Here is a 27546-nt window from a genome sequence, read left to right as displayed (position 1 = left end):
ACCCTGCAGCAGATAGTGGGGTCAGCTGAGAAGATCACCGGGGTCTCTCTTCCCACCATTACAGACATTTACACCACACGCTGCACCCGTAAAGCCAACAGCATTGTGAAGGACCCCACACACCCCTCATACCCTTATAAAAACTCTTCTCCCTCCTGCCATCTGGCAAAAGGTACTGAAGCATTCAGGCTCTCATGACGAGGCTGTGCAACAGTTTCTTCCCCCAAGTCATCAGACTCCTTAATACCCATAGTCTAGACTGACATCTACATCGTTTATCATTATATTGTAATTTTTCCTCTACTGTGCCTATTGTCTTGTTTATTATTTATTGTACTGCCCTGCACTGTTCTGTGCACTTTATGTAGTCCTGTGTAGGTCTGTCGTCTAGTGTAGTTTTTGTGTTGTCTTGCATAGTCTAGTGTAGCCTTGTATTGTCTCACTTAGTCCAGTGTAGTTTTGTGTTGTTTCATGTAGCACCATAGTCCTGGAGGAATGTGGTTTCGTTTTTACTGTTTACCGTACCAGCAGTTTATGGTCGAAATGACAATAAAATGTGACTTGATGACTTGGACTTGACTTTTGTCTGAATCATCAACAGTCAAACAGTCAAATTTGCCTAAGAAATTGCAGAATGGGAGTTTCTTTCTCCATCTCTGTTTTGGACAGAAATTGCAGGATGCCACACAGCTCCTTCAGAAATAATATTTCAAATAAGGAGCAAAACGATCTGTATGAATTAATTCATAAACAAGGAAGCCGCAGCACAGATCAATAGCCCTCTGAAAAAAATCAAAAAATTTACTTTCGAAGCAGTGTGGTGGCACAGAAATCAGAACTGATGCCTCATAGCTCCAACAACTCAGATTCAATCCCGGCCTCTGTCCGTACGGAGTTTGCATGTTGTCTCTTTGACCTTGAGAGTTACTGTCTGATTTTTCTCCCACATCCTGAAGCACTTGCAACTTGGTTGTTTAATTAGCCATCAGGCATTGCCCCTAATATGTAGAAAGCTAGAATCTCTGAGGAGCTGAGGAGAACGTGCAAAAAATAAAACACGATTAGTGCAGGATTAATGAAAATTCATGATTGTTGGTCAGTGTGTGCTTGAAGGCCATTGGTTCCATTTTTGTACAGGATGATTAAGATTGTATTGTGATTCATTTCCAGAGAGACCTGAAATATAAGGAGACCATATTAAGACTATAGGAGCATAATTAGACCATTCAGCCTATCACATCTGCTCTACCATTTCATCACAGCTGATTTATAATCCCGCGCAACCCCATTCTCCAGCCTTATACCTGTATCCTTTGATGCCTTGAACCTATCAACCTCCACTTTAAATATACTCAATAACTTGGCATCCACAGCCTGTGGCAACGAGTTCCACAGATTCACTACCTTCCGGCTAAGAAACTTGCTCCTCATCTCTGTTCTAAATGGATGTCACTCTGTCTGAGGTTGTGCTATTAAGCCTGTAGGAAACCATTCAGATCACAATTACATAATATACTCTCTGGTCTCCATTTTCTATATTAGATCAAAAGGAAATGGAGAATCTACAGAAAGGATTCAGAAGGATATTACTGGAACTGATAGAACTTTACCTCCAAGTTAATAGAGACTCATTTTTGTAGAAAAGGAAGGCTGAAAGTGAACTGATAATGTCTTGACTAATTAAATAATTTGATGTAGTTGATGTTTCCATTTCAGAGTAAACTCTCATAGAAAACAAATTTTTCAAAAATTGTGAGATGGCTAGTGAAAATTTGCAGGCTGGAACTGCAAGGTGCTGTTTAGAAATATAACTGATATAAACCAATAAGTACAGCAGTTAACATTTTAAATGGATTATAATTGTATTTCTTCATAATCAATTTTTGATTAAATAGGATAATCAGTCAATATTATCTGGGAGGTTGTGTTTGTCTCTTACAACAAATACTCTCTTGTATTTTTCACCATGGTAATGATATTGGATTTAAATAGCTGATGCACATTTTGGTAAATTGAATAAAAGGCTTAATGTCATTTGAAAATAGGGAAATTGCAGTTTGATATTAGTAGACAAAACATCAAGTATTTTTCTTCAAATTCCTCTGCATTTGTAAGAGACCTTTAATATAAGAAAAATAATATTACATCCACTATCGTGAAAGAGTCCTTTCAAGGTATTTAATATCTTGAGTGGGAGAAACCAAATTAAGATTTTGTCTCAATGAGCTACACAGTCATCAGCTTCAATATTCAGTCTGTTTTATTCTTTCCATTGCTATTATCTGACCTATTAAATATTTCTAGTAATTTATTGCTTCTGTTTTAGACATCCAGCAACTACAGTGTATAGATTTTCCCCATTTTTTGCACTCCTGTAAGATTAATTGAATGACATCCATAGCAAAATTCTACAGGCATCGATAATTGAAGGACCAAACGTTGTCATAAGAGAAAGAGAGAACATCTGATATTTCTTTCAACTGGTGCCCAAGGATCCTTTGCAACAACTTCAGCAATCAGCTCTTGTTGATAGGATGAGTGCAAGTTGATGACTACTAGGCCACTTTGACATTGATGTGGAGTCCAACAAGTAGTTAAAATGAAGTGTAATAATCTGTTTGTTCAGTGATATCTCTAACTGCTCATCTTAGAAATGCATTCCCAATTTCTCATCTTTCACACCTCTATCATGGCCTCTGAGTGCTATTTGACACCGGATCAGTTTAATAAACACACATGGATGGACAAAAAAATGCTGCGTAGAAAAATGGAATAGGAAGGTAAGGTATAAAAAAAGAAAAGAAGGAGGTGTGAAAGACCAAAATATGTTACTCACAAGTCAGTGAAATTTTATTGAAAGTGCAGCATTTTCTCACTTTACTAGTGAGGTCAACATTTAAATTAATCATGTCACCGGGAGAAACCTAAAAATCTCTATCACATGAAATTCAGCTGCTAGCAGTCAAAAAATGTTTATTCTCTATTCTGATATGTACAGATTTTACTGTACTTTATGAGTTCTTGTCCTCAGACACAAAGCTATTCCTTGGAAAAAAATTAGCGGAAAGAGCAAGATCCAGCTTTAACTTTGCACCTTATTATCGGCCTGCACCAGACTTTCTCTATAACTGTAACACCTCATTCTGCATTTTGCTATTTTTGTTTTACCTGGTACCATCTCTGCACTGTTGTAACGAATTGAATCTGTCTGACAAGTTTTTCACTCTAACTCGGTACATGTGACAATAATAAATAAATTCACTGTTATGTATTTGGAAAAGTCTGTTTAGGCAAATAATGCTGTTTTGCCACTTGTTGTATTCTGCGCTGCTCTGCTGTGCAAGGTGGGCACGCTCTGCTGACAGCGGAATGCATGGCAATTCTTGTGAGCTGTCTCCAGCACACCATCAGGTGTGGTGGTTGTTAACACTAATGGCACATTTTACTGTATGTTTCAATGTACGTGTGCTAAATAAAATTGAACCTAGATATGAAGCTTTGGTTTTGAAAGACTACAGAAAGAAAAATTGAGAGCTCTGCCCTGTCTGGATCGTGGCTGGAAAGTTAATGATATTGTCCTGTAGTGACGCGGCAGCAAATCATTCCCATCAATAGCATATCTCTCCCATGATGATCTTGTGTAGATAAAAAAGCAGCAGGGAGGAACGTTTCAACCAGAGTAAGAGGAAGGAATGGAAAGTTCAAAACTCTCTGATTCAATGTTTGAAGGCTCTGCTGCCAATAGTGAGATGAATCAGACAAATATAGGAGATCACTAGCTGAGTTGCCAAGACCAAAGGGTTTCAGTTACGTGGCAAGATTTGTTTGGCATCAGCTATCTCCTATGGAGCACAAGATGTCAGGGGAGATGAAATAATTTGAAGATGCGATGGAAGTATTTACTAATTGGAATTGTGATGAAATGAAAACTCTGATCACATTTAACCGGATTATAGCTAGGAATGTAATGAGACATCACCTACAAGGCATCAGACTGAGAGGATTAATCCAAATTAGTTTTTCTTGTTTGGCGTTTATATGATGGGCTAAATAGTCTTCTCCAGCGCTGCAATTTTCAATGATTCAATGATTTCTTTGATTGTAAGGACATGAATCGATCATTTAAATCACAAACTACAAAAAGTAGTGGACACATCCCAGTCCATCTCAAGAAAGCCCTTCCCCATCATTAAGTACGTCTAGAAGGAGCACGGCCATAGAAAGCTCTATCCATCATCATGGATCCCACCATCCAGGCCATGCTCCCTTCTCAGGGCTGCCATCGGGAAGGAGACACATGAGCCTTGAGTCCCACACCACCAGGTTCAGCAACAGTTACTACCCTTCAACCTTCTGAATCAGCATGTATAAGTTCACTCACCTCAACACTGAACTGATTCCCTAAGCTATCAGCACACTTTCAAGGACTCTGCAACTCATGTATTAATTATTTACCTATTTATTCTATTTGCACAGTTTCTCTTCTTTTGCACATTGGTTGTTTGTCAGGCTTTGTGTGTGTAGATTTTCATTGATTCTATTGTACTTTTTTGTTCTGCTGTGAATGCCTTCAAGAAAACAAAGTGGTGACAAACAGTTGAAGTCAGAAGTTTACATACACCTTAGCCAAGTACATTTAAACTCAGTTTTTCATAAATCCTGACATTTAATCCTAGAAAACATTCCCTGTCTTAGGTCAGTTAGGATCACTACTTTATTTTAAGAATGTGGAATGTCAGAATAATAGTAGAGAGAATGATTTATTTCAGCTTTTATTTCTTTCACCACTTTCCCAGTGTGTCAGAAGTTTACATGCACTTTGTTAGTATTTGGTATCATTGCCTTTAAATTGTTTAACTTGGGTCAAACGTTTTGGCTAGCTTTCCACAAGCTTCTCACAGTAATTTGCTGTAATTTTGTTCCATTCCTCCAGACAGAACTGGTGTAACTGAGTCAGGTTTGTAGGCCTCCTTGCTCGCACACGCTTCTTCAGTTCTGCCCAAAAATTTTCTGTCGGATTGAGTTCAGAAAATGATGTGTAGGCTGGAGCTGGGGATGCTTCGGGCAGTTTTGACTACCTGTTTAGGGCCTTCCTGTCCAAAACAATGCAGTTTCTGTACCGACCAATGAAGTTGCTTGTTAGGATGATCTCTACTGCATATCTGTAGAATGGCATGAATACAAATGTACATTGTCCAGCTCTCTGCAGCCTCCTTGGAGTGTAGAGGCATTAGTCAGTTTTTCTGATTGTGGTTGACATGTTCTGGGACTATGAGAGGTTGTGTGAGATAGGCACTCCCAGGAGATGGGAACGGCTCACAGTTTCCACAGCTCTGCTGCCGATGTAAAGAAGGGTGTGAGCAGCACGAGTCCTCTTGAACTTGATAGTTGTCTCCTTTGTCTTGTTGATGTTGATGAAGAGGTTATTTGCCTGGCAGCAGGTCTCGAGCTCTTCCTCCTCCTTTCTGTAGGCTGTCTCATCATTGTTAGTGATGAGCCCAACCACTGTTGTGTCATCAGCGAACTTGACAATGTGATTACCCGGGTGGTTGGCCATGCAGTCATGTGTGACTGCATCTATCGTACATCTATCATTCCATCTAGCCCACCAGAAACAAAGGACTCAAATTCTAATATCTATTTTGCTTAAATTTTTCTGACTTACAACTCTAAACTACTTTGAATTGCCACTATGTCTACTCTAATCATTTCGAATGTTCTCTAATTTTATGACATTAAAATGATTTTAGCACAATTTTCTGTATTTCCTTAATCAATCAATACCCCTATGTAATTTAATGCATTCATTCACACTACTAACAATATCACCAATCTTTAAACATTGGAAAGTTTGGATGCGTATCTTTCTATCCCCTCATCTAGGTTATTCAAAGCAGAATGAATTGCTCTGGCCCCACTGTAGACTCAGCTTGGTTACCTCTTGTAACTCAAGTAGGTACATCTCTCTTACCCTTTTGTCTTACCTCCTCATACATTTTGTATGTGTTGCTTTGGATTTCCAGTATCTGCAGAAGTTCTTGAGTTTATCTTTGAGCTTTAGGTTTAGCTAACAACCTTCTCTGAGAAGATTTATCAAATGTAAAACATAGAACAGTACAGCACAGGAAGCGGACTTTCAGCCCCTGATGTCTGCACTAAGCAGGATCCCATTTTAAACTAATCGCTGTCTGCAATAATTCACATAAATAACATTCATGGATTTAGTTCTATCACTACATGAAGACAAAATCATCAGTCATGACCCAACTTTTACAAACCCCACTGACTTTCTCTGATCATCTGGAAATTTTCAAGGTGGTTAACTATAGAATAGTAATGTTCTGTCAATAGATGTTATACTAAATGGTCTATAATTTCTTTGCAACTGTTACGTACCCCGTAACTGGGTTGCCAAACCAGCAGAAATGGACCACTCAGTTGGAGTCTGGATTACTGAAACTAAGAAAGTTTTATTAAAGAAATAAGCAACACAATACTCTAATAGTAAGGATATAAATGCAACAGGTTAGCAATGAATAAACACACATGTACACAGAACTAGGATAATAGGGTCAATCAGCTCTATCGCAGTCTAGGGGTAAAATGTTCAATCACAAGTGACCGAGTTCAATTTAGTTCAGTTCGCAGTAATCGCCGTTGTGCCGTTGCGGAGAGAGAGAGAACGAATGAATATGCAAATCAGATTCCACACAGACCTTCGATATTCCTCGCAGTCAGCTTTCGGGCGAGCCCTTTGTACTGTCTTCTGAGGTCACCGACTGTGACCCCTCCGTTCCAGACACGATCGTTCTTCAGTGGTGAACCCGGCACCCAGGCAAGGGCGGACACACACCAGGTTCCCGCCGACCATATCTTTCCACCCTGTGTGTCTATGGCTGGACCCGCGACCAGACCTCCAAAACTCCCACCGACTTGTAGGGGTGCACCACTTCCAGGGTCTCGTTACCTCGTGGTGTCGTGTATCTCTTGTCTTAGCGAACCTGTCCCTTTTTATCCCCCTGCTGGGGTATCGCCTGTCCATCACACTTCAAACAGTTCAGGGTTCAAAAGCAGCCGGTCTTGACAATACTCAGACCGGCGTCTCCTTCCGTTAAACTCTCTCGTCTCTTCATTAACATTGTCTCTCCATTGTCTTACTTATCTCTCTCTCCTGAAGACAGGTGGCAGATCAACTGTTGATCCCACTGGTGCCAGCACAGGACAGTTAACATCTTAGTCTATGTGTACTTTTGTAACCCGCTTTCGTCACACAACACACACACACACACACAATGCTGGAGGAACTCAGCAGGTCAGGCACTATTTATGGCATTGTATAAACTGTCCCTTTACATTCCTCGCTTTCCTTAAACTGCCATGTGTCAGATATAATATTCCAGCCTAAGCTAACAATTCCCAAATGACAAATTTGCATCATTGGTACCTGTTATTTTTAATTTGTAAAATGAGATTAACTGCCCCGGGGATGGTGCTCTTTGCTGGGATTATCTTCTTCATAATCAATATTTTGATTGCATGAATTCCCTTCCATGATTTGGTGTTGACCTCCTTGGGTTGATCAACTCGTTACTTGCTTTCTGAACAGTCATTATTTATGTAAAGTAATTATTAAACATATTTGTCATTATTTTTATTTACAGTAAATATCAATATTATCAGTTTACAAATTGTTTCTGAGCACACTTCGTTCACAGTCTTCATTTGATTTTTTGATATCCCTTTCGAGGACCTTGATTTTGCAGCTCTGAATATGTTTGATTAATGTTTGCTGTTCTTCACACCTTCCCCTGTTGCCAGTAATTGTGCTAGTCTATGCAAGCTTTATCTTTTACCTTAATGTTGATCCTTTTTTGGCTTTTTGATCAATAGCGTTATTACCTCTGAATGGCATAAGCTGACTCTGAACCACATTAAATTATCTTTGAGCATCTTGTTGCTTTAATTATTAACACTTTTGCCAGTTTAATGTCAACACTCTCAGTCCTTTGAAAGGCGTAAACTGATTCTGATTCACATTAAATTTTTTGAGCATCTTTCACTGATCTTGTTGCTTTAACTATTAACACTTTTGCCAGTTTAATGCCAACACTCTCCTACTGAATGGCAGGCAGCCTTTTCTATGTTTAGTGTTAGTACTGCAGTTAATTCTCATTTCCATCTTTCAAAGTTTAACCAGGTCTTATAATTATTATTATAGTCTTAGAATAATATAGCACAGAAACAGGCCATTCGGCCCATTTCATCTGTGCTGATCAAGATAACCATCTAAGCTTATTCCATTTGCTCATGTTTGATTTGTATCTCTCCAAACTTTTCCTCTCCCAATCAGAGTTTGCCTACCATATCTCATTACTCATGATATATTTATTGTGATCTCCTCACTTGTTGGTTATGAAGCATTTCAAGCATTGCTGTCCCATACACAATCAAGACTTTCTTAGAACGTTCACCACAAAGTAGTCTGGCTCTCTGGAAACAAATGGAAGTTAAACCTTTGCTTGTATCTATTCTACTATCCCTCAGCCATTCTCATTACTGGGACAGGGAATTGGTTACAGTGCCTGCACAAAACTCGTAATACACTGTGATTATTTTCCCCTTATTTTTATCCACCAAAATAACCTTTACCTGATTACTTGGCAGTTTATTCTGTCTCATTACTGAGAATATTTCAGCCTTAATTGTAAAGACTGCTCATTTCACTCTGCCATTTTACTGATTTCTTCTATAGAACTTTGGTAAACTCGTTCCTAGTGTTGACTTCTTGTAGCTAAACCTCAGTGATAACAACATTATTATTCTCTCCAAGATGACCCATGATTCAATTTGTTATATTTGTTTAAATGGCTCTTAAAAACAAATCTATCCCTCTGCTCTGATGTTTTACTTATAGCTTTTTTTTCTTGCTCCTGAGGTAGAGACATCAATTAGAGATGTGCTTACTTTTAAGAATTTTGCAATTTGCAAACTTCCAAACTGCATTGTAAACTCAAAAGCATTTGATGGCTTTGGGTCTGTACTTTCTTAAGTTTAGAAGAAATGGGCAGTGGGGGGGGGGGTGCAGGATCTTATTGAAACCTATCAAATATTGAAAAGCCTGTATAGAATGGTAAGCAGAGGATGTTCCCTATAGTGGGATAGTCTAGAACCAGAGGGCTCAGCCTCAGAATAGAAGGACGTCGCTTTAGAACAGAGATGAGGAGGAATTTCTTTAGCCAGTGAATGGTGAATCTGTGGAATTCATTACCACAGATGGTTGTAGAGGCCAGGGCATTGGGTATGCTTAATTTGGAGGTTGACAGGTTATTGATTAGTAAGGGCATCAAAGGTTACTGGAGAAGGCAGGAGAATAGGATTAAAAGGGATAATATTGAAGCAATGATCGAATGGCCAAGAAGACTCAATGGGCATAATGGCCTAATTCTGTTCCTATGTTTTAAGGTATTATGGATAGTTAAATATATTTATTATGCACTTAGTAAAGCAAGCAAACTCTGGGAATTATTATTAGTAATCTGTGGCAATAGATTATTTCAGTCCACATATATAAAAAGGACATGATTTTATCAGGTTATTCTTTATTATTTCTTGCATTTTGAACATTTTGTTTTATGTCAAAATCCTTCAGATAACATTTAAAAAATCAGAATCTGGTAGAAGTGGAAAGGTCTCCAAGGCCACAATATACCCTTTCTTCTTGAACACACAGCTGGAGGAACTGAGCGGGTCTTTATCAGTTGGTTGTTTGAAATTTGCAATCCAATCTATTAATTGAAGTGGTCCTTAAATTGTTTCAGAATTAAGCACCTGTTGTACTAACTCTTTCATTGTGAATAAACCCTTACATTCTTCACATGTGGAAGTGGATTCCTGGAGGGAGATAACAATGTGTTTGCTTACTGCAAACTGTCACAATTACTGTGTGCAGGTGTGCTGATGAAGAGATGGTATTCTCCCTCAGTTCACATGCTGCTGCAGCAAAACATCTAATTAGTGCATACCGTGACATACACCAGCACAAAACCTATGCAGGTTCTCAAAGAGAAGAACATAGACATTGTAGGTAACTGCTTACAGTTCAACAGTAGTGGGTATCTATTTGGAATGTTCTACAGCAAAAGAAATAAAATGATAGCCTCAGCTACAAATGTTTTAGAACATGGGACAAAGTTCAGAACAAGAACAGGCCCTTTGTCCACAATATCTGTGCTGATCGTGACGCCATTTTAAACTAAACTTGTCTGCCTACATCTTGTCCATATCGTTCTATTCACAGCCTGTTTATATGTCTGTCTAATCTCTTCTTAAACATTGTGATCATATGTGTTTCTATTGCTTTGTTTGGCAGCAAATTTCAGCACCAATCACTTTATGTGCAAAAAAGTTATAACTTCACAAAACTTCCCAGTGCTTATTCAGTAACCCAGACAATGAGGACAATCTTTGGCACACGCTGCTGATTTCAAGGAGCTATGGACGTACCCCAAGATCCTTCTACACTTCAGTGCTCCTAAGGGTGCTGCCTTTTCACTTGTATTTGACTCCAAAATGCTCCACTTTGCATTCGTACGGATTAAACTTCATCTGTTGTCTTTGCCCAAATTTCCAATTGATCTTTACATCCTTTGACAACCTTCCTCGCTGTATGCAACTACAATTTTTGTCTTCTACATACTTACTAAATAGACTACTTACAGTTTTGTCCAAATAACAAAAGAGATTCAGTTGTGGATTAATGTCCCCACAAAATCATCTAGATCTGCGATCTGCTGAGAGCCAGATAAGTGACATTCGGTCTGGTGACCAAGTAAAATGCAAGAGTTCCAGGTATGACCTCCAGAAAGCAACTTCACATGCAAAGGGGCAATTCTGGGCCAAACTTGAATCATTGAAGGATTCTCAAGAATGGAGGCAGGGCTTGAAATCTATCACCTCCTACAAACTGAAACCAAGCAAAAAATATGACAAGGTTTCACTCCCAGATGACTTTTAGACTGACTTTGACTGACAAAACATGGAAGCACATTCACAAACTCCCACTCCTGGTGACCCTGGGATTTCAGCCTCTAAGACAGCATCTTTCAGGCGAGTGAACCCCCAGAAAGCACCTGGCGCAGATGGGGGTTCGTGGCCGAGTACTGAAAACCTATGTTTTTCAACTAGCTGGAGGGTTCACTGATATTTTTAACCTTTCTCTTCAGTAGTTTGAGTACCAACCTGCTTCAGGCAGGTTTCGATTATACCGGTGCCCAAGGAGAATCTGCCTCAATGACGATTGTCCAGTAGCACTTACATCCACTGTGATGAAGTGCTTTGAGAGGCTGGTGATGAAATATACCAACTCCTGCCTGAGGAGCGACTTGGATCCACTCCAATTCACCCACCGAAACAGCAGATGCCATTTCATTGGCTCTCTTTATACTTAGAGTGTGAGACTAAACACAGCTCCCACGCCATATTTAAGTTCGCTGATGACACCAATTTTGTTGGCCAAATCAAACTAGTGACAAACAAGATATAGGAGGGAGTTTGTAAATCTGGCTGAATCATGCCTCAATGACAACATCTCACTCAATGTCAGCAAAACCAAAGAGTTGATTATTGACTACAGGAGAAAAGCAGAGGTTCATGGCCCAGTGAGGGATCAGAGGTGGACAGGACCAGCAACTTTAAATACCTTGGCATTATCATGTTAGAGTATCTGTCATTGGTCCAGCAAATAAGAGGCATTACAGTGCCTCTACTTTTTCAGAAGTCTGTGTAGATTTGCTGTGTCATCTAAAACATAGACAAACTTATATAGATACGCGGAAGAGAGTATAATGACGGGTTGCATCACCTCCACAAATGGAAAAGCCTACAAAATATAGTGGGTACATCCCAGTCCGTCACAGGTAAAGCCCTCCCTACCATTGAGTACAAGGAGAACTGTCGCCAGAAAGCAGCATCCATCATTGAGTACCTCAGCCATGCTCTCTTCGTGCTGCTGCCACCAGGAACGAAGCACAGAAGCCTCAGGTCCCATGCCACCAGGCCCAGGAACAATCATTACCCCTCAACCCATCAGGCTCCTGACTCAGGGGGGATAACTTCACTCAACTTTGCTCACTAAACTAATCCCACAACCTATGGACTCATTTTAAAAGATTCTACAACTCATGTTCTTTATTTATGGCTCATTTGTTTGTTTATTTGTTTATTTTGTATTTGCGCAGTTTGCTGCCTTTTACACATTGGTTGTGTATGTTTCGTTCTTTGTTGTGTTTGTTTTTTTCATTGATTCTATTGTGTTTTTGTTTACTATGAATCCCCACAATAAAATGAATCTCAGAGTAGTATATGGCCACTACCTTCTATCATCTATGGTGAAGCCAATTGTAAATTCAACTAAATTATTCACTGTGAATTCCTGATGTGACTTCATCTTCTGGGTTCTGAATACTGGAGTGGATCAATTGTAAGTGATTAGGAGCCAGCTTCCAGAAAGTTTCTACAACTGTCCCAAATTTATATTCAGTGGATTGTCTTGAATACAACGTTAGCCATTCACAAGGATAGTGAAACATCATCTTTAAGCATGGTTAGGTTCAGACAGGATATATCAATGTGTATGAACGTTATGGAAATGGCAACAATAGTTCCTTTGTTCATTATGGTACTTTACAAAGACAATATTTGTGATCTTGATGAAATGCCACAATAATTCAATTTCAGTATAAATCATATCCTGTTTAAAATACAGGTTCTTTAAAGTTGTTGTAGCTAGAGATGGAGTAGAGGGTAGAGGGGGTAATCTTCCACTACCTATAAAATGCTCCCAATGGTGTGTGTCTCAGGTAGTCTCTGAAAACCAAGTCCAGCCCTGGCCTTCAAGTATGGCTTAGCTGCCAGGCCTGGCAGAACTGTTTTTACTGACAGGAGAAGGGGCAAAGGTGTGTTATTTGCATCTACCAGTTACTCAGGGCAGATGGTGCTCATTAGCCATGGTTGTCAGCTCTTCTAGGAGAGGAACTCTGGTCTCAAACCTCCGCTGCCTTATGCCAATACCCATTCATGGGGAAGGCTTCAGGAGTAAACCCCTGAAGAAAAAATCTGGGGCTGGAGTCCCAAAGGCAGTCCTGCATTTAGTTCAGCTGTCAAAGTACCACGGTGTGTCAGTTTCTGTCGTTCCTTTGGCTTCATCAGCTGTGTGGAGAGGGGGAGCCTGCTGCCTGGGCAACAGCTTCCTCTCCATATTGTACTGCCCCGGCTTATATCAACTGACGGTGCTGCACCAACAATTTAAACAGCTAGAATGCACCTTAACCAATGGAGGGCCCGCTACAAGAATATACAGGTCAGTCTATGAGTTCTGTGGAAACAAAAGTTTAAAGTAAATTTATTATCAAAGTGCATATACAACCCGAAGATTCATTTTCTTGTGGGTATACTTAGCAAATCTATAGAACAGTAACTATAACAGGATCAACAAAGACAACACACTGTGCAAATGCAAATATAAATAAATCACAATAAATAACATGAACATGAGATAAAGAGTCTTCAGAAGTGAAATCATTAGTTGTGGGAACGTTCCCATGATGGTGCAAGTGAAGTTGAGTGTAGTTATCCCCTTTTACACAAGAGACATGATTGAGGAGTAGTAACTGTTCATGAACCTGGTGGTGTGAGTCCTGAGGATCTTGTACCTTCTACCTAAGGGCAGCAGCACAAAGAGAGCATGACCTGGACAGCTGGAATCTCTGATGATGGATGCTGCTTTCCTATGACAGTGTTTCATGTAGATATGCTCAATGGTTAGGAGCGCTTTACTCTTGATGTACCGGGCCAAATCCACTACCTTTTCTAGGATTTTCTGTTCCAAGACACTGGCGATTCCATACCAGGCTGTGGTGCAGCCAGTCAATATACTATGCATGACACATCTATACAAGTTTGTCAAACTCCTAAGGAAATAGAGGCACTGCCGTATTTTCTTCATAAATGCACTTACGTGCTGGGTCCAGGACAGATCTTCTGAAATAGTAACAGCAAGGAGCTTAAAGTTGCTAACCCTCTCCACCTCTGATCCTCCAGTGAGAACTGGCTCATGGACCTCTAATATCCCTCTCCCAAAGTCTATATCCATCCCATTACAAGAGAAGGGGAAGAAAACAAAATTCATGTTATACCTATAAAAGGTTTATGCGTTTGTGCATCTTTGGCCGGTTATACAACATAGAAACAGTGCCTTCATTCCACCACTTGTGCCACTCAATTGTTTGCGTCAAATTCACGTCGCTCTGAGACCTGTCCAGATGCTTCTTCCTGTTCCTGGTTCCACTACCTCCTCTGGCCTTCAGCTCAACTACTCTTCCAGATACCAACTACTCTTTTTGTGATATGTTTACCTCTCTGTTTCCATTTAAACCTCCTCCCTCTATTTTTTGTCACTTCTACCATAGGAAATAGGCTTGGGTGTCCAAGTCTCCCACAGTTTTATATATGACCATCATGTCACCTCTCAGCTTTTTTTGCTCCAGGAAAAACATACCCAACCTTTCCAATCTCTCTTTGTATCTCAAGCTCTCCAATCCTGGTAACATTCTTGTGAGTCTTTTCTTCACCTTAATCACATGGAGTATTGTGCACAGTTCTAAATGCCACTCCATGGGATGGATGGACAGATACTTAATCACATCCATCCTGCACACAACATTCTAAGTGTGGCCTAATCGATATCTTGCTCTACTGTAACACGATGTTCTATGTGGGTGTGTAAACAGTCTATGCAGAAGTGTTCAGCACATATATCTAGGGTGCCTAAGACTCTTACACAGTACTGTATTTGTCAAAGTGGAGCAGACAGCGAGCTCGTAAATCTGGCGGGAGCAAAGCATGTTGGGAATTGTGAGGGTGGAATACTCTGGGAGTGGTATGGAATAGGTGGCAGAGCAGGAATGCTGTGGCGGGGGTTACTGGCACCCCCAGCCATGAGACACCAGACAAGGTCATTTGATTCCAAAAAATTGGTTTATTGATCATTACAGAATGTCTCTCTGGTACTTCCCACTCCCTCTTCTTCCCTTTCCTTTATTCCCAACCATGATGCCCCTCTCCTTACCCTTCCCACTCTCAACCCACAAGAGAGACCTTTCTCAGAATTGGGGTTATCATCACCAAGATATGTCATGAAATTTGTTATTTTTCGTGGCAGCAGTATAGTGCTATGCATAATTACTAAAGTAGTGTGCAAAAGTTTTAGACACTTTTGTTATATGTCTATGCCAAACCCCTTTGAACAATACTGAATGTGCACATAGAGTACATTTCTATGGTTATCTTATCAGGGTATTCCTATAACAATAATCTTTGCTTGATTTAAATCTGGCAAACTTCATATGCTTTGGCCAAAATTAGTACAGTTCTTCTCCAACCATTATACAATTTTACAATGAATTGTATTAATAGCATCTGTTTTCTGCATGAATTTCAGAATCAAAATTAGTATACCGGCATATGTCGTGAAATTTGTTAACTTTACGGCAGCAGTACAATGAAATATATGACAAATAAATATAGAGAAAAAAGTTACGATAAGTACGTATATATATGGATGAGTTAAAATAAGTAGGGCAAAATATCAGAAATGAAAAAAGTAGTGAGATAATGTCCATTTAGAAATCGGATGGCGGAGGAGAAGAAGTTGTTCCTGAATTGCTGAGTGTTGCCTTCAGGCTTCAGTACCTCCTAACTAATGGTAACACTGCAAAGAGGACAGGGTGGTGGAGACCCTTAATGATGAACACCACCTTCTTAAAGCATCGCTCCCTGAAGATGTCTTGCTACCATGGAGGCTGGAACCCATGACAGAGCTGACTAATTTTACAAGTTTCTGCAACTTATTTTGATTTTCTGCAGCAGAATACTCATTTAGGCTCAAAGATGACTTCCTGAATTCAGTCCTGTCCACTGATTCAAAGCAGTCCTGTAGGCGCTCCTGTGCCTCCCTGGTCCATATCTTCTCTGTCCCGCTCCTGGTGCTGCAGTCTTCAGATTCTGCTTATACCCAGGGAGTAGAAGTACAGCCAGGTGATCAGACTTACCAAAGTGTAGATGGGGAACAGCACGGATGGCACTCTTGAACTTAGTGGTCCAGTGAGGTACCACAGGTGATTTGTTGATAAATATTTAGTGACTTTATCAAGCTGGTTAAAATAACCTAAAATGATAGGGAAGGCATCAGGATGTGCTATTCGATGCCTGTTGGATACATCGTTCAGTTCATCTGCAGCCTGTTTGACATGAGGCTGAGATGGAATATACCAAAATGTACCACTACCAAAAAGATAGCTGAAATCCCTCGCAGCAGGTAAAATGGCCGGCACTTAATTGCGAGGAATTCCAGGTCTGGTGGAGCAATATTGGGACATCACTGACACACTAGTACACCACAAGGAGTTGATCATGGGGCATATATCTCCACCTCTAATTCTGAGAGACTCGACCGACCTATCTTGATGATGTGTTGTGAACCCTTCTATCGGAATCGCTGTGGTCAGCACGGAAGGGAGTCACCAAGATTCCGTAAAACAAAAGACACATATGTACCTAATGTCCCTCTGATCCAGCACCCTAGCTCTGAGATCGTCAAATTTATCTACCAGAGACTGCACATTTGCCAGCAAGATAGTTGGTATAGAAGTCAAAAACCTCGTGTTTTTTTTAAAAATGCATCGTCAGACCAGCACGTCGAGCCCTCTTTTGCTGGCGGCTTCTTAAAGGGGCACTGTGCCGGCCACAGACCAGCTTATTTCCCAACAAGAGAAAATCTGCAAGTCCTGGAAATCCTAGCAACACGCACGAAATGCTGGAGGAACTCAGCAGGCCAGGCAGCACCCAGGAAAAGTGTACTGTCGACGTCTCAGGCCCAAACCCTTCGGCAGGACCCCAGCATTTTCTGCGTCTGTTTCCCAGTCTATTTCCATCGGATTTAAGCAACATAGATCATTCAATCACATTAGAACTTCATAATTGACCACACACATCATAGATGAAGCCGTGGTTCTCCACCGCAGTAGGTTAAAATGAGAATATTTGATATTTTCCATCATTTTCAATGAGAGCTGTCAATAGGTTCATCTATGTTGGAGCCCCGGAAGTAATGGAAATTCAAACTACAGGTATTTGCTGCAATTAAGAAAATGAACTTACAGCTCTCCCAGAGATCCTTGGAAAGTACAGGACAAGTCCTTATATTGCTGGGCAGCCTGTATATATAACACACTTGTTTTCTTTGATGAACTAGCTGAGACATGGATGCAGAGTCGGAGTATCCATGAGTGACCAGCCAGCCTTGTCTGCATGTATTGTCTCTGTCATTGTCTGGATGTTCAGTGTTTATACCAAACCAAAGTCTTATCTATAACCTCAGCCAGCGTATCACAAGGCCACTGTTATGTGTTGCACATTTAAAAGGTGCATAATGGGAACATGCCAACTAAAGTGGCCACTAACAGATACAGATATTCTGCTACTTAATAGTTGGTGTAGTGTCTTGGGGCAAACATTTCTAAGTGTATCCATCATTGATAGAGCACCTTTAATGTGTGTTTTTTTCATCCTGTAATAAAAAGGCCATATAAATCCTTATCACTTTACAGTCATTGCATTATATTACTAGTTATTACTAGCTATTCAAGTACATATTAAGCTTAAATTATTAACAGGATCTTTTCCATTAATGATTAGCTCACTCACTCGTCCTTATGAAACAATGCAAAGTAAAATTGAATTCCAGAGTGCAATTTATCTTGATAACTTCTTTTTAATATATTCTGTTTATGCATAATAGTTACCAATTCCTACAATTTTATTAAATCCTTCAATGTTTAGTCAACTCTTATATCATTCATTTCCTACCTGGATTAAAGGCTAGCTAAGCTGAAAACTAAATCATATTTTCCCACTATGTACAGCTAAGGGAATATTTTATAAATATTGGTATATTTGTCTTGAAGCTGATACAAACTCAAAGAGAATTTCAACATTATTTAATGAAAATTCCCCATCAATAATATGAAGAATGAAAATTGTGAAAACTTCTTGGCAGCTACAGTACAATTTTCATTCATGTTGTAACAATCCTATTCATCAGCTTCATCATTTTGCAATCATTTGAGCTGAAAGCGATTTCCCTTTGGGTTTGTGATGGGCTAATTGTCATTGTCTTAAGAAGGTGCTGCCCATCTTTATTATTCAATGGTCAAAATTAATAGTATTTTAATGATACTTTAAACAAATTAAGTTAATGCAAGGGCTGAAAGTGTTTATGGGCTGGGATATATAGGAATTTAAAATTAATCCCTGGATAATTGCTGTGAGTAAACCAAAGAGAAAAGTCATAGGGAATTAAAACTGAGATTATTTATGAGTTTTCTTTGTCTGTAGTAATATACATAGTCAGAAAGAAAGCCCTGACTGACTAAGGGTCTCATTGATTCATTTGAGGAATGGGAAATGGTAGCCTTCTGATTAGTGCAGGAAGGGAAATTATGATTGTAAATGGTATGCTCACTTGTCAATGGTGACGGCTTGCTAAGAATGCTTGAATACTGCAGTACATGGATAAAACCACCAGATGAACATGCAGCTGGAGATTTTAATGCCAAATAATAGGATATGCACTGAAATCCAATGTCCCCCTCAAGCACAGCATGATAGGAAAGTTCACAAGGGTAAAGCGGTGGACGTTGTCTATATGGACTTCAGTAAGGCCTTTGACAAGGTTCCACATGGAAGGTTAGTTAGGAAGGTTCAGTCGTTAGGCATTAATATCGAAGTAGTAAAATGGATTCAGCAGTGGCTGGATGGGAGACGCCAGAGAGTAGTGGTGGATAACTGTGTGTCAGATTGGAGGACGGTGTCTAGCAGTGTGCCTCAGGGATCTGTACTGGGTCCAATGCTGTTTGTCATATATATTAATGATCTGGATGATGGGGTGTTAAATTGAGTTAGTAAGTATGCAGATGATACTAAGATAGGTGGAGTTATGGATAATGAAATAGGTTTTCAAAGCTTGCAGGGAGATTTAGGCCAGTTAGAAGAGTGGGATGAAAGATGGCAGATGGAGTTTAATGCCGATAAATGTAAGGTGCTACATTTTGGTAGGACTAATCAAAATAGGACATACATGGTAAATGGTAGGGCATTGAAGAATGCAGTAGAACAGAGGGATCTAGGAATACTGGTGCATAGTTCCCTGAAGGTGGAATCTCATGTGGATAGGGTGGTGAAGAAAGCTTTTGGTATGCTGGCTTTTATTAATCAGAGCATTGAGTATAGGAGTTGGGATCTAATGTTGAAATTGCATAAGGCAGTGGTGAGGCCAAATTTGGAGTATTGTGTACAGTTCTGGTCACCGAATTATAGGAAAGATGTCAATAACATTGAGAGAGTATAGAGGAGATTTACTAAAATGTTGCCTGGGTTTCATCTCCTAAGTTATAGAGAAAGGTTGAACAAGTTAGGTCTTTATTCTTTGGAATGTAGAAGGTTGAGGGGGGACTTGATAGAGGTATTTAAAATTATGAGGGGTATTGATAGAGTTGATGTGGATAGGCTTTTTCCATTGAGAGTGGGGGAGATTCAAACAAGAGCACATGAGTTGAGAGTTAAAGGGTAAAAGTTTAGGGGTAACATGAGGGGGAACTTCTTTACTCAGAGAGTGGTAGCTGTGTGGAACGAGCTTCCAGCAGAAGTGGTTGAGGCAGGTTCGATGTTGTCGTTTAAAGTTAAATTGGATAGATATATGGACAGGAAAGGAATGGAGGGTTATGGGCTGAGTGCAGGTCGGTGGGACTAGGTGAGAATAAGAGTTTGGCACGGACTAGAAGGGCCGAGATGGCCTGTTTCCCTGCTGTAATTGTTATATGATTATATGATTCCTGGGGGTTTACATTGAGCACAGTGTCTCTGCCATGGTTGAGACTTGTGCCTGCCTCCCAAAAATATAATAAGCAAAACGTAATAAAGAGACCTTGGATAGGCAGGGAAGACCATTCTGTCACCTTGTCTAGTACACGATGTGATTTGAGACTAATGGAATCTTATGGTAGAAGGAAATTTAAGGGTTTAAATGTTCCTCTAAATGTATTCATTTTTTGGTACAAGCCAAGCACAGTGAGCCAACTTTAATAGGGCCAAATGAACTAACAGACTCCAAAGGGGTTGAGAGTGCTTGCTGCCTTAGAAATTAATTTTCTCCGTGAACTTGCATATGTAGCAGACTTTTTCTATGTGCTTCTGAAAGAAATCAGATGCACTGTTGTAGATTCGGCTAGATATGAGATATGCCAGGCATGTTATTGAACATATTACAAATAAATGCCAGCCACATTACCTACTTAGAGAGATTACTGTTGTGTTCATCACTGCTGTCTATGTGCCCCAAATGTGAATGCCAAGGATGCACTGGGAGAGCTTTACAATATCATCAGCTCTCTACAAAACGAGCATCTCGACAGTCTCTTCATAAACGCAGGACACTTCAATCATGTTAACCTGCAAGGCCTTTTACCCAAATTCCACCAACATGTCACCACGGTCACTAGGGGAACAAATAGACATGACCATCTTCATACAAGTAGATGTGGTGCTTACAAAGCTATCCCACGCTTTCATCTTGGTCTCTCTGACCACATCTCCATAATGTTAATCCCAGCACACTGACCTCTGCTGAAACCAGTCAAGAGAAACCATCAATGTATTGCCTAAAGAGGCAACCTCTATATTTCAGGACTGTTTTCAACAGATTAACTGGCAGATGTTCAAAGTTGCTGTCACGAACACACAGACCTCAAGGAATATGCCTCATCCATCACCAGCTACATCAGTAGGTGTGTAGGTGACGTTGGCTCTTTAAGGGCAATCTTCTCGCAGCCCAACCTGTGAACCAGCTGAACGCTGAGCTGAGGTGCATTCCCCACTAAAAGTCTGGGATAATGCTTTCAGGTCTGGTGACAGAACAGCTCTCACAGCAGCAAGAAAAAACCTCATCTTAGGCTTCAAGAGGGAAAAGTCCACCTACACTCAAAAAAATCAGGAACGCCTGTCAGATAACCATCTTCAGCGTATGTGGCTGGGCTTCAAGGGCATTACTGACTACATGAAGAAATAACATGAACTATATCAGTGATGCCTCCCAGCCTGACCCTCCAAACAATCTCTATACAAGCTTCGAGACATGCAATGCCATGCTGGCCACAAAAGCTACCCCCGCCCCCCCAGGAGTGTATCCACTGTCTGTAGCAGTAGATGTAGGAAGGACTTGGCTGAGAGTCAACCTCTGTAAGGTGCCTGGGCCACACTACATCCGAGATCAAGTACTCACGCAGTGTCCACACCACTCACTGATGACTTCATGGACATCTTCAACACTTCACTCATCTAGGCTGCTATTTCCATATCAGCCACCATCATCCCTATATCAAGGAACTCTACACCTTCAGAACTAAATGACTATGCCTGGTGGCACTGAAATAATCATCACGAAGTGCTTTGAACAGCCGGTAATAACACATATCAGAACCTCGATTCCTGCCATATTGGGCATTCACCAATGAGCTCAGTGACAAAATCACTGTACAGCAGATCCATAGCATCTGTCATGCACCTGGCACTGACGAACCTAAAAAACAAGAACACTTATATCAGAATGCAATGTCTGGACTTCAGTTTGGCTTTCAACACTATTGACCCACAGACCTTGGTGAACAAACTCTTAATGCTCGATCTTAAATAGACCACCTTGTAACTGGGTGTTGGTCTTCCTAATTAACAGACTTCAGATGGTCAGGATACACAAGTGCTCCTCCCGCCCCATCATCTTCAACACGGGTGCCCCCAGGGCTGTGTGCTGTACAGTCTGCTCACTTCTGGCTGTATGGCCAAATGCCCGAGTAATCACATTGTCAAATTTGCCTATGACATGACAATGGTGGGACGCATCACAATGACGAGACTGCCTACAGAGTGGAGGTGGATAGCTCGAGACCTGGAGCCAGGCAAATAACCTCTTGCTCAATGCCAACAAGATGAAGTGAAGGAGATGGTTATTAACTTCTGGAGAACTTGCACCACTCACAACCCCTTTACGTCGGTGGCACGGCAGTGAAACCTATGAGCAGATTCAAACTCCTAGGAGGGCACACCTCGCACAACCGCTCGTGGTCCCAGAAGACATTCTACACAATCAGTAAATCTCACCAGCTCATCTTCTCCTGAGGAGACTGAAGACAGCTGAATTAAGCACATCTATACACACCCTTCTACAGGCATGCAGTAGAGAGCATCCTAACTAGCAGCATCACTGCATGCAATGGAAACTGCACTGTGGTGGAGAGGAAGGTGCTGCAATGAGTAGTCAATACTGCTCAATGCATCACTGGCCCCTCCAGTCTACCCGGCATCAAGGACATATGTACAGAAAAGGGCCAGTAACATTACAAAGCATCTCACTCACCCTGCTCATAGACTGTTTGACCCACTCCCATCAGGGAGGAGGTTATGTAATTATCACTTTATGCAACCACTACTTTAATCATTTGCTGCCAATCACCTTCTGTACAGACACTCCTGTGCCTAGCATCTGTTTATAGACATGGAGTCAATCTAAGGTATATAACCTATGTCATGTATTTATATTTATTGTGTATTTTTATTGTCATTATACTCTTTATCTTATTGTGGTTTTCTTTTGTTCTACATTGAATCCAAAGTAAGAATTATTTTATTGCGCTTTGCACTTGGGCACTGGAAATGACATTAAACGATTTTGAATCTTGAATGCTACCATAGTGCGTACTGGTGGGGGGTGGGGAGGGGTTTCAGTGAAATGCTTGCAGATCAGAAGTAGGATTGGCAGGTAAAAGGGACCAATCAGTAGCTAAGTGGATTGGTTTAGGGTTAGTAGAGAGGTCAGACTGAGTGACAGCAGAGACTCCTTTGGTAGAGATGTCAAGGAGGTGTTTGGATGGTAGAAGAATGCTGTAGGTAGTGATAATGGAGGTGCAGGTGTTCTTGGGTTAATGGGCAACCTGGAAGTGAGGTTGTGAGTGGTTGGTGAGTGTGGGCAGATAAGGAGAATAAGTGAAGTTGGGTTTTTGCGTGAATGGAAGAACCAGAAGGAAAATTGGTTGGTTGGTTTATCATTGTCACATATGCTGAGGTACAGTGAAAAGCTTGTCTTGCATATTGTTCATACAGATCAATTCATTACTCAGTGCATTGAGGTGGTATAATGAAAAAACAATAACAGAATGGAGAAATCATGCATTCATTAATTGTGTATTAGACTCACAATTTTCCATTACATTTTATGTTTACTGTTAGATGAGTAAGATTATACCTGGGCAACTAATGTTGGTTTCTGCTCTGATAAACTGAGGGGAGAACAATTAACCAGAATTACCATTGCTAAGTTTTATAAAAAGTCATTTTTTTCAGGATATGCAAAAATGCAAGTTGGACTAGCTCTGACAACCATTTAAAAAGGTCAATCGATCAAAATATCTAGTGTGGAGCAATTTTTTTCATATATTCTATACCTTTCAAAAGTAGAGTGGAGGAGAAAGATGATTTATATGTTGTTGAACTTTCACATTAGTCATTCTTAAACAAATCTTTTTTTTTAACCTCCACAGAAAAACCTCGGATGAACAGTATTCTTACTTCTGCGACTGAGCCATATGACCTGTCCTTCTCAAGGTCTTATCAGAATCTGTCACACCTTCCACCATCGTACGAGTCTGCAGTCAAATCTGACATAAGCAAGTATTCTTCACTAAAACGATTAAGTAGGTGTCCCATAATTTTCCATTAACATTATTTTGCACCATACCTAGGATCTTGGATCTGGTAACTTATTTTACTTTTAAATGCCACAAACTTGTAAGTGTCTTGGTCTTTCAGTGTCCCAGCTGTTGCTCAAGCAAGAGTAACAACTGTTCAACTTCATCGTGATGCATTCTTCATAGATGGTCAAGACCTTATTGCCATTATGAAGACCTACAGACATTGCAGCTCGAGCAGGGCTGGATACAGTTCGATGGGGTGTTACATGAAATGCAGATGCTGGAAATCTGAAACAAAATCAGGATATGCTGAAAACATTCAGCAGGTCAGGCAGCATCTATGGAAAAGAAACAAGCTAACATTTTACATTGACGATCCTTCATTCTCACCAAGTATTTCCACCTGAAATGTTATTTCTGTTTCTCATTGTAGAGATGCTGCCTATCCTGCTGAGACTTTACTTTAAATGTGTTCTTCCTTCATGTTGTGACATCTATCACTGATATTATTATACCTCTAATTTTGTCGCATCTATTACAAGACAACTGTGGCATGACCAACTGGAAAGACCAGTGAAGATATCCCTTTAACAGTGCACAATAGTACTGTCAGAAGCAGAAACTCTCATTGTTCAGGGTGTTGATAAACTAATCCTCCTAGTGGCTCATAGGAGTCAGAGACATGGCTCCCATGATCTCTGACTGTGGGGGAAGGATCATTGTGAGGATGCTGCTCTTTTGCTGTGGTGAATAATGAAGTCCATTCTGCAATACAAATGAAGCCAATTGCACAGAATCAGCTACGTTAGGATTTTACACAAACATTTTCTTCTTAAAGTAATTCTATCTGGTATAATATGATCAATGAATGTCTGATAGGGTTGGAAAAAGAAATCAAGTTATTGGCCACGCTGACAAGAAGGACTGCATGCAATAATATCAAGAATCTAAAAATAAGAGGAATATTGCACCCTAGGGAGAAGGAGGAAATATAACAAAATGTGTCATAAACAAAGATAATTGTCATAAAGAATTTGAACAATGTAAAGAAAAGCAGATCATTCTTAAAAAAAAGATTATGAATCCTTACAAGCAAGGTATTGAGTATTGAAGACGGCAATTACTTGGGTTAAAATAAAGGGAAAGAAATTATATAAAGTTGAAAATGGTGCCAAACCTTAACATTGTGAAATGTAAGAAGAAAATATTAAAATATAAAAGGAAAACAATTCAAAGGAGATTTTCACTTTAAAAAAAGTGAGCACACACATAAGTTGCAACAAATATTAACAAATAAAATCCAAGAAAGATGCCTGAAATTTCCTGAAAATATAAGAAGTTGGAACATTTTACCAGGCCTGGTGAGGTATACCTGGTAACCTTGAATAACATACAGTAGACAGAAATAACTTCATAATTGCCAGTCTTATGCAAGCACAATAATTTCACATCAGACAACTGAGTCAAGTGAGATGTATGTACCATGATAGTTGCAGTTATGCTGCTGATGCCTGTCTGCTTCAGCTATGTTTTTTCATTTATACCTGTCCTCATGGGAGACATTTCTGTCAGTCTTTATCTGTCAGAAAGGAAGCTCATGCATTCCACAATCAAATGCATTCTATGTTGCACATACCTCCGCATGAATATCTATGAATAGTTCTGTTAATAAAATCATTCATGACTGTTGTATTACAGGAAAGTACACAAGTCTTACATGCTATACATGTTGCTTAGTACAGTTGATTGAAACCTAAATGTTCTAAATAAAATTACATTTAAGGCTGTTTTTCTTTTTTTAACCAAATCCAAAACTGGATTGTTGGTTGGTTTGAAAAAGTAAGATTATGGTAAGAGCTTTGCTGATTTTTTCGTTGTTATTAAAAATTCTGCAAAACAATAGCCCTATTTTGTAATATTCAGCAAGAGGGGATAAACAAAGGGAACCCCTTTTCACTATTTACATCTAGTTTATATTCCTGGAATCTGAGAGCATCTTCTTTGAAAATGGGACCACCCAAATGAAAATTGGATAAGGGACAGCCTTAACTGTGGTTAATGCATTCTTTCAGAAATGTAAGCTCTTTTGTTGATGGCAATCTAAAATGTGATTCTAACTCATCCCCGCAGGTGAGAAGGAGATGGATGAATACTACATGAAAAGAAGGCATCTTCCAGACTTGGCAGCAAGAGGAACTCTGCCTCTCCATGTTATTAAAATGAATCAGGAACACAGTAACCATAGGGAGAGGCCGAGGCGACCAGAGCGAGCCATGTCACAGGACAGAGTCCTGTCCCCAGAGAGAGACGTGCCTCAAGAATGTGTCTTGTCTTATGAGCGCATCCTATCTGATGAACAACTATTGTCAGCTGAACGCCTTCAGTCCCAGGATCCTCTACTCTCTCCAGACAAAGTCATGTCCCTCAAACGCTCCGCATTCCGTGAGAAGGCCATGTCCAGGGCTTTGTCTCAATCCCACACAGATGTCTTTGTATCTACGCCCGTCTTAGATCGTTATAAGATGACAAAAATGCACTCACATCCCAGTGCCTCAAACTCTTCGTCCAATACCTTAAGTATAAATCAGACGAATCACACTGCTGCTAAGCGACATGCCTTTGCTTCACGTCGGCACAACACAGTGGAACAGCTCCACTATATCCCAGGACATCACCGTAATTACCATACAGCCAGCAAAACAGAAGTGACTGTTTGATCTTAAAAAAGTCAATTGCCGATTCTACAGTAACAGGAGTGTAGAAGGTTTTGTCAGTGAACCACAGGACAATGGCACTGTCAGACTACGCTAATTACTCACACTCTAATTTCTGATATGTTATTTAGGCAAATGTATTTGTTTATCTAAACGAAATGGTATACTATACAAGGCTTCAGTCTTTTCAGAGATACTTAACATCAATTCCTAGTTTTATTCAAGGTTTTCATTTTAGTTGGTACATTAGCACAACAGAAGGTGGTGAACCAACCAGGTCACCTGACAGTTTCTATCAAAGGAAGCCATGTGGTATGGTAATCGATGGAACAGGCCTGATCAGAGCAACAAAATCAGAGGTTAAATTTCTAACCGACTACTATTGCTACTTTTGGAGATTGAAATTATTTGTTTGAAAGAGACTGATTTTTTAAATTTGGGAATTAGAATTGTTCAGATTACGCGACATGAAAACAAAGACGCTTGTACCATATCATCCCAGGCAGTGCGTTAAGATTTTCCATCTTCTAAGCATGTACAGTTAAAATTTAATTCGGCCAACTTATCGGTAACCATTTCCGTACACAAGATTGGGGCACAGCTGGCTTTTCTTCCATGCTTATTTTGCCCTTTGAATGGTTGGTTAGAATTCCAGGCCTGGGATGGTCAAGTAATACCATTATAGAAAGAATTAAAGGTTGCATTATTGAGCATACCTCTACCACTTTTGATAAGTGGCAATGAGTTCCATAATTTTTTTTCCAACAGTATGACTTTTTTACTGAGCGGAAAAATTTCTGAGAAATCTGTAGCATTTACAAGATGATAATTTAATTTCGTGGGCATGGGTCTCTGTAAATGAATTTTTGAACCTGGGAGGATGTTGCTTACCTTTCTTTTTAAACTTCATGGACTTTACTATCAGATTCACTTCTGACATATGAAATGCCACTCGGGCATTGAAATCACTAATCATGCCA

General features: G+C 40.0%; 1 protein-coding gene across 2 annotated transcripts in view; it reads left to right on the top strand.

The window, feature by feature from the left end:
* Window positions 1-27018, top strand: part of LOC134336489 (protein shisa-6-like) — a 562742-nt gene extending 535724 nt beyond the window's left edge. For both annotated transcript variants that reach the window (XM_063030757.1, XM_063030756.1), the window contains exons 6-7: window positions 23703-23855; window positions 25983-27018. In XM_063030757.1, the coding sequence (XP_062886827.1) occupies window positions 23703-23855; window positions 25983-26569 (740 nt within the window). In that variant the 3' untranslated portion in view covers window positions 26570-27018. The remainder of the gene's footprint in view (window positions 1-23702; window positions 23856-25982) is intronic.
* Window positions 27019-27546: the final 528 nt, after the last annotated feature.

Source organism: Mobula hypostoma, chromosome 22 (genome assembly GCF_963921235.1).
Source record: "Mobula hypostoma chromosome 22, sMobHyp1.1, whole genome shotgun sequence".
Taxonomy (NCBI): domain Eukaryota; kingdom Metazoa; phylum Chordata; class Chondrichthyes; order Myliobatiformes; family Myliobatidae; genus Mobula; species Mobula hypostoma.
The sequence above is the reverse complement of the archived record's forward strand: the minus strand, read 5'-3'. Positions and strand labels throughout refer to the sequence as shown.